This window comes from Galeopterus variegatus, unplaced genomic scaffold (genome assembly GCF_000696425.1).
Source record: "Galeopterus variegatus unplaced genomic scaffold, G_variegatus-3.0.2 Scaffold53, whole genome shotgun sequence".
In the NCBI taxonomy this organism is placed as follows: domain Eukaryota; kingdom Metazoa; phylum Chordata; class Mammalia; order Dermoptera; family Cynocephalidae; genus Galeopterus; species Galeopterus variegatus.
In genome coordinates, this window is record NW_007726164.1 from 1511668 (window position 1) to 1524523 (window position 12856).

General features: G+C 33.9%; 1 protein-coding gene across 4 annotated transcripts in view; it reads left to right on the plus strand.

Annotated features, from left to right (window-relative positions):
- Positions 1-12856, plus strand: part of KIAA1715 (KIAA1715 ortholog) — a 74862-nt gene that overhangs the window by 44868 nt on the left and 17138 nt on the right. For all 4 annotated transcript variants that reach the window (XM_008573614.1, XM_008573608.1, XM_008573623.1 and 1 more), the window contains exon 9: positions 10869-11081. In XM_008573614.1, coding sequence (XP_008571836.1) covers positions 10869-11081 — 213 coding nt within the window. The remainder of the gene's footprint in view (positions 1-10868; positions 11082-12856) is intronic.

Here is a 12856-nt window from a genome sequence, read left to right on the forward strand (position 1 = left end):
TTGGGGGCTTCTTTGCATCAGAGATTTTCTGACTTTGTTTCTTCTCAAGATCTTATCGTATTCCTGCATTCCTAACTCCTTACAATATGCCTGCTTTTTCCTATATAAGATGTAACCTAAGAATCAATAAACGAGACTTGATCAGAATACTGTCTTGCCTCCCATCTCTCGTGTCTCTTGCTTCCATCCCATTCCCACTTCCCCCTCCAGGGTCTGCGTTGAATATCCCGCGGGTCGGGAGTAGTTCTCGTTGTAGATATTTTTCACCCCCTTGTTAAATGGATTCCTAGCTATTTTATTTTTTTGGTGACTTTTGTAAATGGGCTTACTTTCTTGATTTCTCTTTCTGTTAAAAATACAGTAGGCATCTTTCTTTTATTTTTTTTTATTACTGAGTTGTTAATGATGTATATACTATGCTGAAATTGATTATAAATTTTGAGGATAGTATTCTTTGATATTTTAGACAGGTTAGCCTGCCTAACCTGACCTCCGTCACTCCTTTCTAATAGATTTTACTTTTAGAACAGTTTTAGATTTACAGAAAAATTGGGTAAATAATATATAGTTCCCATATACTCTTGTACCAAGTTTCCCCTATTAACATCTTATATCAGTGTGGCATATTTGTTACAGTTTGATATATTATTGTAAACTAAAGTCCATAGTTTATTCAGATTTCCTTAATTTTCACTTGATGTCCTACATTACATTTAGTTGTCCTGTTTTCTTAGGCTCTTTTGGCTGTGACACTTTCTCAGACTTTCCTTAATTTTGATGACCTTGACAGTTTTACCCTGACCCTTTTATATAGGGAATTTTTATCAATGGGTGCTTAATCTTAGAAAATCAGGGTCATCATTTGATATGAAGGAATATGAACATAAGAGTACATATTTGTACGTATATAAGTTAAATAGAATTATATGCTGCCTAGATGCTTAGTATTTATTACAGTTCTGTAGAAATCAGGGACTGGGAGATGGAAAGACTTTATATTCATATTAGATTAAATAGTAATAAAATCTGGACTTAATGAAAAATTTAGATGGAATTTAAATAAAAAATTTAAATGGAATTTGGCACAGTATACATTCCTGAATAGCTTTTATAGGATAAAGACATCTAGATATTTGGGGATGGTGAAAAACTTACATTTCTTTTTGAGGTTTTAATTGGTATGCAGGACTAAATTTGATTTTTATGCAGTAATTTCTGATTTATTCATTTGTTTTTTTCAATAAGTATTTACTGAATGTCTGCTATCTGCCAGATAATGTTTTAGACTCTGAAGACATAGTAGTAAATAGTCAAAAAAAATTTGTCTCCCTTTGCCAGTGGAAGATAGAAATTAGTGCTGGATAGAGGAAAATAAAGAAAGGATGGTAGATAGGGAGAGCCTTAAGTGAGGCTGGGTTGTAGTTTTAAATAGGGCTGTCAAGGAAGACCTCATTGATAAGGTGACATTTGATGAAAGACATGAAAGAAGTGAGGGTATGAGCCACGTAGATATCTGATAGAGGGAAGAACATTCCATATTGAGGGATCAATAAGTGCAAAGACCTTGAATGGAGAGTATGTTTGGAGTGCTCTAGAAATATAGGAGGCCAGTATGACTGGACTAGATTGAGTGAGGGGGAGAATAGTAGGAGAGGGAGCAAGAGAAGTAACAAGGGATCATCTCATGTAGGGCCTTGTTTAATGTGGACCATTGTAAGAACTTCAGTTTTCAATTAGTTTTTTTTTTTTTAACTTTTTTTTGGTTTTGAGTAGAGGATTGACATGATCTAAACTATGCCTTAAAAGGAAGGTTACTATATTGAGAAGCGGCTGCAAATGGAGCAAAAATGAAAGTAGGGAGACAAATTGGGAAGCTATTGCAGTAATCCAGGAAAGTATTAATAGTGGCTTGGACCTTGGTTAGTAACAATGGAGGTGTTTTTAAAAAAAATTAATTTAATTAATTTTTAATTTAAAAAAATGGAATCCTCTGCCCTCTAGTTTAAGGTGGTTTAAGTATAGTCAAATTCTGCATATATCTTGAAGGTTTCTTGATGGATTAGATAAGGAGTCAGAGGACGAAGAGTCAAGAATGACCTTAAGGTTTTGGTCTGAGTAGCTGGAAAGATGGAGTTGCCATTTAGTGAGATGGTGGAAACTGCAAGAGGAACACTTTTTGGAAGGGGGCTGAAATGAGGTAATGAAATCGGTTTGATTTTGGACATGTTAGGTTTGAGATACCTATAAGACAAACATTTAGCTAGAGATTTTAAGAAAGCAGTTGAATATGAGTCTGGCAAATAGGAAATATCTGGGCTGGAGATAAAAGTTTGGGTGTCATTAGTAAGTGGATGGTGTTAAAACTGTGAGACTGGATGCAGTTACCAAGAATGTAACTGAGGAGGAAGAAGATAAGAGAACAAAGGATCTCACCCTAGGGCACCTTAACATTAATATGTTAGGGTAATGAAGAGGAACCAGAAAAAGAAACTGAGAAGTGGCCAGTGAGATAGGATACCCAGGAGAATGTGGAGTCTGGACAATAAGTGGAGAGTGTTTCAAGGTCGTGATCATTTGTGACAAATACTGCTGCCAAGTAAGTTGGGGGTCAAGAATTAACCATCAATCTTAGCAATGTGGAGGTCTTGGTGCCCTTGAAAAGAGCAGTTTTGGTGGAGGAATGGAGGCAAAAGCCTGATTAGAAAGGATAGGAGTAGAAAAGTTAGAGACAATGAGAAGAGAGAACTCTTGAATAAAAGGGAATAAAGAAATGGGTGATCGGAGAGGAAAGCATTTTGTGTGTGTGGGGGGGGTGAGCATGCTGTATGAAAGAAATAATTGCCTGTTTGTGTGCTACTGGGAATGGTCCAGAAGACTTAGAATAATTGATGATATAGGGGAGAGCAGGGACAATTGATTTGGAACTGTCCATGAGTAGGCGAGAGGGGGTGCAATCTACTGTACAAGTGGAGAAATTGGCTTTTGATAGGAGTGTGGCAGTTCATCTCTAGTAATGAGGGAATACTGACAACATAGTAAGATAGAAGTAGGTGGTGGGAGTTGTGTTCTGATTTTATTTATTTTAGTGAGGATGAGGTTGGGAAAGATGTTTTTAGGGGCTTGAGGTAAAGGTATGAAATAGTTCTCTAGGAGAGTTAGAGAGTAAATGGATTAGGGAAATGTAGGAATGCCAAGATAACCTAAAGACCACTTAAAATTAATGGTCATGAATTTTTAAACATGACTGTGTGTTTTTCCAGTTATGTACACCTGCATGGGTGCAGGCACAGAGTAGGCAGATGGTTGGTTTTAACCAGGATCGGGGTTTTGCCTAATGAATTTGGTAAGGAGATGAAGGGGCAAGGAGGTGAATTGTATGCAAGGGAGTGATTATAATAATACATTATGGAATCTAAGATGAGCATGAGGGAAATAAGGACACGAGATGGGTGACAGACAGTCCAAAAGGTGTTGGTAGTTATAAGAGTCTGCAAATGTGGGCCAAGACCTATTTTTTTATGGCTCTTCAGCTTAGAATGGGTTTTACGTTTTTAAAACATTCTTAAAAATAGCAAAGAAGAATAAGAATATGCAACAGAGACCTTGTGTGGTCTGCAAAGCCTAAAATGTTTACTATCTGCCCCTTTACAAAAGAGGTTTTCTGACCCCTGAATAATGAATAATTAATGGATTGTAGAACCCCTTGGGGTTGGAGGTTGTAAGCTGGAAGGGTAAATGTGGCTTGAGAGTGGGATGCTTAAACTTGAGAGGTGAGTTGTTATTGTTCATGGCAAAGTTCTAGGACTAGATTATGACCATAGGCATGAATAACTGAAATAGACAGAATGATCAGATTATTGGAAGATGCCATCTGATAGTTAAAAATGAATCCATAACAGACCTTCATATATATGTATTTTTTAAAAGGTAACCCTTGCCTTTGTATACAACCCTGCATCTTTACTAATGAAATTAACAGAAGAAAAGTCAATTTTATCCTGCTACAGCTAAATTTGAAATCAGTTGTTAATGCAGAAAAGTTTAATGGTTTTAATGAATGGATTACAACTTCTTATTTAAGTAGGTTTTAGGGTTTACTCACTTGTATTCCATGGCATACAAGGGTACTTCAAAATGTTTACGAGAAAATATAATTAAAAGATATAATGAATCTTTCCATGAACTTTTTGAAATATTCTTGAATATGGAAGATTAAAGTAGAGATTATAAATCCTTTTTGATCTTCATAGCAAGTGGAATATACTTCATATTTTGTTGTTTTGGGGGCTATATGTTTGATTAAGGGAATCTGGAAAACACCTTATAAAATATTAAATTCACTTTTGGGGTGTTCTTTACTTAGTGTCAAATCTGTACTGTTACAATGATCTATTGTTTAACAAACCATCCCCAAACTTAGTGGCTTAAAGCAGCATTCATTTATTTTGCTCACAAATTTGCAGTTTGGTCAGGGCTTGGTGGAGACAGCTCATCTCTGTCTCACATCATCAGTTTGAGGTACTTTATTGGGCCTGGAGGATCTACTATCAGGATAGCTTATTCACGTGGCTGGCTACGTGGTGCTGGCTACTGGTTCCTCTTCACACGATCTCTCTCTGGGGTCTGTCTTGGGCTTCTTCCTCATGAGTGGCTGGGTTCTAAGACCAAGCAGCCCAGGAGACAGGAAGTAGTTCTGGAAACTGGCACAGCCATATTCTCTTGATCAAGCAGTCACAAAATATAGTTTCAAGGGGAGGGCACATAGACATTTTCCACCCTCATTTGTTAGGAGGCAAGTCAAAGAATTTTGGAATCTTATTTTCAGATTGCCACATACACCGTAATATAGATAACAAAAGCGTTTCTATTGCCAACCATTTTTCAGTGTTTATCTCAAATGCCACCATCACCATGAACTCTCTCTTCATCCCATCATTCAGTTTAATCCCCCTCTTCTTGGACCCTCCATAGTACTTCATTGGCTCCCTTTTAATGGTTCTTGCATAAGAGTATTTAGTGAGTTTGTCTTGTCTTTGCTTGCTTCCCTATATGCGACTCTGAATCCTCTTTAGTGGTGTTTATCATAGTGCTTTACTCATAGTGGTTGCTTAATAATTCTGTTGAGCTGAAGGAAATTAAACTTTTTTTTAGAATTCCTGAATTTTGCTAAAATGTTGTAAAATCGTAATTTACCAAATGAGACCTTGGTGAACTGCAATGTGAGGTTGTTTAATGTTGAGACAGCTAGAAGGGAGACCAGATAAGAAATAAATCATCAAGGGGATGAAAAAAAATAAATATTAAGGTAAAGAACTATAAAGAATGTGAAAAGCTGAACTGAAAAGTAAATTCAACTAAGTGCTGGCAAATGGTATATATTATACGCAAATTGTTTGCTTGACAGTAGGTTTTTTATATGATCACCTGAAGTTAGGCTGAGATTCTCAATGCAGCAGGCAATACAAGTTCAGCTGATTGGCAATCTTAATTCCATCTGCAATCTTAATTCCCCTTGCATTTTGCAAAACATATTTATAGATTCTGGGGATGAAGACGTCTTTGGGAGGCCATTATTCTGCTTTTCATGTCATGTAAATTGGATAATAGGCAGGTAGAAATTTAATATTGAAATGTAGGAGGAAAGTACATTAGTTTCGTACACCTTTATTAAGTTTATACTCAGTGCCAGTTATCTTGCCACATCCTGAGGCTGCAAAGATGCAGTCCCTTGCTATTAGCTCTTAGTTAAAAGCGATGTATACATATAAATAAATAATCCTTGTGTACTAAGGACCACAGAGAAGGTAGGCATGAATTACAGTGCACATGAAAACAATATGCTATGAAATAACTTGCTATGAAAACAGGGTTGGGAAAGTACTCTTCAGATAAAGAGTTTGCTCTACATATAAAGACAGGAAGAGAGAAACAGCTTGGTACCATGAGGGACTGCAAATGGTGTCATTTCCCTGGAAAAGGAAGGTAGGGCTCATGTGAAGGAGGAGTCAAATTATAAAAAAATTTGCAACATTTTGGAGTTTGGGACTTTATCTTAAAATGCAACATGGAAAGCGATTGAATGCTTTGAATTTTAGATCAAGTTAGCATTTTAGAAGGAACCCCTCCTTTTTTTTTTTTTTTTTGTAACATGGAGAATGGATTGGAAAGAGCAAGGCTGAGACATAGAAGTAATTAGGATATCATCTAATACAGGTAAGAGATGAAGGCTTCTAGTAGATAAAGTTGTGGCAATGCAGTTGAGGAAAAGCAATAGTTTTAAGAGATAATTTAGGAGTAGATTGATAATTTAGGATAGATTGATGGTAAGTAGGTTTGGTAAGTGGGAAGTAGGAAGAGGAAATCAAGATATCGTCTAGGTTTTTGGTTTGGGTAACTTGTTAAATGTTAATGTTTTAAGCAACATAAGGAAGGAACACAAGAATTGAAGTAGTGCATTTGTGTAGACGATAATGAATTTGCTTTTGGATCTGTTGAGTGAGGATACATTTCAGGTGGTGAGGTTCATAGGTAGTTGATTTTTCTCATGTGGAGCTCAAGAAAAAGGTTGAGATACAGATTAGAAATTGTTGGAAGGTACAGGTGATTGTTACTGAAACCATGAGATTGAGTGAAATCGCCCAGGGAGAGAAAATAGAATAGGACCTGTGGTAGAACCCTAGGGAACAGTAACATTTAAGAGTAGATGGAGAAAGAGGAGCCCAGGGGAAAAAAAACTGGAAGGAATGATCAGAGCTAAAAGGAAAACTAGACTAGATTGGTATCTAGAAAGTTAAAATGTGGTGGTGGTGGGGGGGGGGGATCCTACTGTCAGATTCTGCAAAGGGTCAAGTAAGTAGAATACTAAAATGAGGCCATCGAATTTGCCAGGTTGTGTAATAGAGACAATGTGAGCATTTTTGTCATACAAACTGAGATTTAAATCTTTTGAACTTTTGGCAAGTCACTTAGCTTCTGAGCCTTGGTTTCTTCTTTTGAAAACTGGGGATAGGAGTTATCCAAAAGGATTGTAATAAATATTAGATAAAATTAGTAAACTCATATAAAGCACCAGTATAGTTCCTAGCAGATAATAGGGATTTGATAAAGAATAGCTATGATAATAATATAGTGATGGTATTATAAGTTTATTGGTGAACAAAGCAATGATACTTTGGTAGGTAATACTGTGGTAATTAAGAAGGATAACAAAAACCAGATTGAGCTGGGTTGAGGAGTGAAAAGTGGGGAAGTTTTTGTTTTTGTTTCCAGAAAGCTTTGAAAGAGGTCATGGAGTCATTTTTGTTAACAAAAAGCCATTGACCTATTGAGAGAACAGTTTTAGTAGAGAAATAGGGTAGGTGCTGAATTTGAAGGAGCTTGGTATGAGTAGGATGTGAAGAGGATGATTACAGTGAATATAGACTTTAGAAAATTTTGAAAGTAAAAGGAAGAGATGTCAGATGCATGGTTTTTGTTATTTTGATTATTTAAAGGAATCAGATTCATATGAATCCAAATAATATAGACCTGAAGACAATAGAAACTCCTGTGGAGATACATCCCTGTGCCTCTGCTAACTACATCTCATAATCACACTTAGAAAAAGCCAAATTCACACCAAGTTTAAAAGTTTCTACATCTGCATATGTGAGTCATTCATAGGCTTAAAGATTCCCCCAACCCCTTACTAAAATTCTAGTTATTGAAAATTTTTCCTATGAGGCTTAGAAGTGGACACAGTGGTTCAGTAAGCCTTTGACTAGTACTAGGGAAAAATATGAGGATTGCCTTTGTAGTTCTGCCAACATTTTCGATTTAAAGAAATTTGAAACCCAGTGGCTCACATGAAGAACTGGCAGTATCAGCTTAGATGAAAATCTAGGCCCCTTAACTATTGTATGGTGTTCTTCCTACTGCAGCTTACTGAAACAAAGACAAAACCTTCTGCAAGTATAAAAAGAATCAGTATTTTAAAATCTGATGAATTTGGGATGACTATATTATAGAACATTCATCTCAGGAATTATTTAATAGCAAGATAGGGTTGCACATTAAAGTTTTTACATAAATTGTGAATTTACACATTTGAACAAGTTCACAAATAACTTTAGGAAAGGATTTAATGTGTAAATTAATATCTTTTAAAAAATTACTTTAGAAATTCTAGATTGTTGAGCTTTTAGTTGCACATTAAAGTTTTTACATAAATTGTGAATTTACACATTTGAACAAGTTCACAAATAACTTTAGGAAAGGATTAATGTGTAAATTAATATCTTTTAAAAAATTACTTTAGAAATTCTAGATTGTTGAGCTTTTGATTTATTGTAACCTTTAGAGTAAACACTACTTCTAGTTATTAATAGCTACTGCTTATTATGTACTTTTCATGCATTCTGGCTAAGCTCTTTGCCTTGATTTTCTCATTTAATCCTTACAGCAACCATAAGAGGTAAGTATTCCCATTATGAGGAAGTTGAATTGAGAGATGTTATCAACTTGGAAAAGCCTGCATATACATCTAGTAAACAGGGTGGAGCTAAAATTAAGATAGTTTGATCCCAGAATCTCTGCTCACAACCATGCTGCTTAATCATTATTTTAAACTTTTTCTTCTTTTTGTTTACTGTAATATAGTAGTTTTTTAAAAATCTCTTTTTAATTCTATTTGCTTCATTTTGAATTTAAAACCGATAGAGACAGGTCATCTTATTCAGTATGATTTTTCTTGAGCATGACTGATCATTAACTAGGGTGTTGAACAAGAACTGACCTTATGTATACTCCTTATGATTTTTTGCCAGATTGATGTGGAATGCTTGGTAACTCTTTTTGAGGGGATTGTATTTTACATTTGTGTAGGAAATGTTCATTATAACCAATATGACTACTTTGTTGAGTAATAGAAACTTTTTAGGGTAATTAATACAAAACATTTGTGAATGACAAGTAGCTAAAAGTAGATAAATCTTCAGATATTTTAAGTTGAGACTACCAGAATATTTCATAACATTTTACCAAATATAGTAGCTATATTTTTTGTGTTATGCTTTACCTAAAAATTGGCTGAAAAATGATTTGCAGTATTTGATGCCTTATTTTTTTAATTAATAGTTTATGTTACCAAATGTAAATATGAGTTTGTTGATCTTAGTACCTTTTGTAGCATTTACATTATCTACTATGTAGCTACCTATGTTAAGGTGGTGAGTAAATGGGATGTGAGTAAATGATAATTGTGACCAACTAATTTGCAGGAGATGTTAGGATATGATTAGTCCAGGTAATATCTGAAATTTTCTGTATAAACTGCATGGAAAGTAAAATATAAAGAAGTTTCCATTGATATTGTGATTGTGTACTTGTAATGTATTATTGCAGTGGCTTGGTTAGAAACTGAATTATGAGCCAAGAGAAAAATTAGTTGGTTCCAGTAATTACAGCTAAAATCTTTTGAAAATACTTTGTGTGAAAACACGGTCATATGAAATAATACATATTTAGTAAATATGAGCTATTAATTTACAGATTAAATAAGATTAAATTAATCTTATTTAATCCTCATAACAATTCTATGAGTTAAAAATATTATTATCCTAATTTTACAGATAAAGCAAAAAAGGTTTATTGAAGTTAAGTAACCCATCTGAGGTCATGTAGCCAGAGCCAGGACTCCACCAAACCTTTCTGACTACAGGGCATGGTATCTTAGCTAGTGGACTAGATTGTGGTAAACTGAGGTCTGACACTAGAGCTGTACTTTGAATTGCAATGAACTTGTCATGAAAATCTTTAATTGTCAAATAGAGTCCAAGTATTTTGCTTCTGGAAGTATGCATTTTTACTATTCATGCCAATTAAATATAACTTCTTTAGTTTCAGCCCACTAATTCAGGATTTGTGGTAATGTAGAATTAAGAAGTTATAAGGGCTTTTAAATTTGAGATCTAACCACTAACATTGAAGTAAGATATTGGTGGGAATGGGAAATGATAGAATTTAATTTTACGTTATCGAGTAGGAGTCATGAAACTTTCTGTAAAGGGCCGGATAGTAAATATGGTAAATGGCTTTGAGAGCCATATGGTCTCTGTTGCAAGTACTCAACTCTTTGAAAGCAGCTATAGACAATATGTAAACATAAGAGCAGGACTGTGTTCCAATAAAACCACAAAAACAGGCAGCAGCCTTGATTTGGCACATTTGGCGACTCCTGTTACAGAGAATCTTGTAATTTCTGCAATTAAAAGCTAAGCTTTATTTATGTTGAAACATTGTTTATGCAGAGTGGAAGTTTTCCTTTACTAAATGTTTTGGCAAAAAGAAATTTACCAAAAAGATAGTAATATCCATAAAGGAGAATGGGATAGTACCTAGAAGTAAAAAATACTTTTCTAGCATTTCTATGACTGCTTAAATTAATTACTTCATAAATTATTTGATAATTTCAGAACATACTTATTCACTTAATGCTTAAAATTATCTATTTTTTTAATCTTGAAAAAGAAATTTGCAATTTGGAATTTTCACTAATTCTGATAAATGTTTCCTTTATCAAAATTAGGAAAATTTATTGCAAAAAGACTTCACTTGTAATTGGGTGATTTTATTTTATTGAATTTATTTTGAAAAGTGATATCAGTAGACAGACTTAGATCAAGGCTTGTTGTATAATTGTGTAGTCGAATTATAGGTTCAGAAATGGATACTCTGTTTTCAATGCTACAGTTTATAGATTTCTTATTACAAATAGTTTTAATCCTACGATGCCTTTTGTTGCACAAAATTTTAATAAATGTACGTCATTTGTGATATTGACTAATATGGTACTTTGGATATTAAATCTAGTATATATTTATTCTTCTCAGAGATACGTCAGCGAACTGTAGCTCAAAGAAATCTTTCTCCAACGCCAGCAAGCTCTAACCAGGGCCCTCCTCCGCAAGGTCCAGTATCTCCTGGGCCAACAAAGGACACTTCAGCCCCTGGTGGACCCCCAGAAAGAACTGTTACTCCAGTTGTACCATCAAATGTGTTACCAAGACGTCTTGGATCTCCTGCTACTTCGGTGCCTGGAATGGGTAAACAGAGCACTTAATGTTATTTACAGTTTATATTGTTTTCTCTGGTTACCAATAAAATGGGCCATTTTCAGACAGTATGGAAATGGCATTTCATTTGGAAATAGCAGAGCAGTTATCTGATTAAGCAGGAGTTCCATATTCAATTAGCCATAACTCTTTACAGCTGGCACCTCGTGATACTGAATCCTATTTCTTGAGCTCATTTAACTGTTATAGCTTCTTTGTTTAAATGGCAATAAAACTTTGTAGTATTCTGTAGTCAACAGTATAGCATATCTTTATATATTCAACTTTAGAATGGCTCCAGATTTATATAAAGTGAGGATGGAAGAGAACACTTTTGTAATGTATTCATGTTTTTTTGCTAAACCCTGCATGTATATTTTTAAACATGACAATTAACATATTTCAGGAAGAATATTCCAGTATTGTGTGGTAAACAATATTACTTTTGTTATTATGGGCTAATAGATTTTTTTTTTTTTAAGTCACAGAACCTTAGTATTTTCTGATAGATACTTTATAAAGTTCTTTTAAATTAACGTATTCCTTTTACTATTATTTCTTGGATTCTTTTTTTTCAGTGTGGTAGATCTCTAGGGGAAGATCTCATTCTGGAGTATAACAGACTATGTTAACCTGCAGTTTCTTTTGGAGAGTGATTGAAGCTTGGAAGTTCACTGCTTTAGCAGATACCATTATTTTGTGTAGATTTCCATGTCAGACTATTGAATATGATAGATTATTTATTTTATTTGAGGATATTTAATTCTAATTTAGATTACTTTGTTCTTTCATGACTAATGACTAACATAATTTATGATGATTTTGAGGGTAGGCGGTAGTTGATATCAGATAATCAGGATTTATGTAATAAAGTCAATAAGAAATCTAAATGTTATTTATTAAGGCAGACTTTTTCCATTTTTTCTTCCAAAAAAAAGCAGCATTAGATTTTTGAAGACTAGATAACTAATAATTTATAGACACATAAAGCTAACTACAAATGAAATGTACACAAATCTTATAACTTTTAAAGTAGTTTTTTAAAAAATACTTTTAAATTTGATATATAATGACAACACTGTAAGGCAACCATATATTTTGTGAAACACAGAAAAGTTAAATTGATTAAAAATTACTCATTTTTCAGTTGTTGTCTGGTTGATTTGAAATACCCATGATTTGTATATTAATGTTTGTTATTTAATGAAAGAACTTTTTTTTGGTGAGAATGCATGAATTATATATACATTTGTGTATCTAACTAGTTTTAAAGAAATAAAAGTTTAGCAACTTATATATATAGTAATAAAAACTGTATTACACATGTGGTAATAAAAACTGTATTGCACACTGTAGAATGAACAGTGATCTATAACTTTACGATCGTGTAAATATAACGTTTTACTAAAGGTTTTAGTTTCTTTGTGAAAGACCATGTTTAAGTTGTACCTTGCCAAAAATATGAGTGACTTATTTATTTTAGGGAAGATTAATAATTTGCTTTTCATTATGTTTGTGGAAGAGAATCAATTTAATGTGTATTACCACAGGGCTCCCATATGTTTGAAAATTAACCAGCAGGTACTTGATAATTTGCCAATCTGTGTAAAATGACTAGTATTCCTACAATGATTGCTTTTGATGTTTGTATTAATTACTGTTGTCCATAACAGAATGAATATGAAGATGTGTTATTTTAAAACTCACTAGTGTGCAAAGGGTTTAAGATATTTTTATGAAATCTGTTGTTTTGTGTATCCAGATTC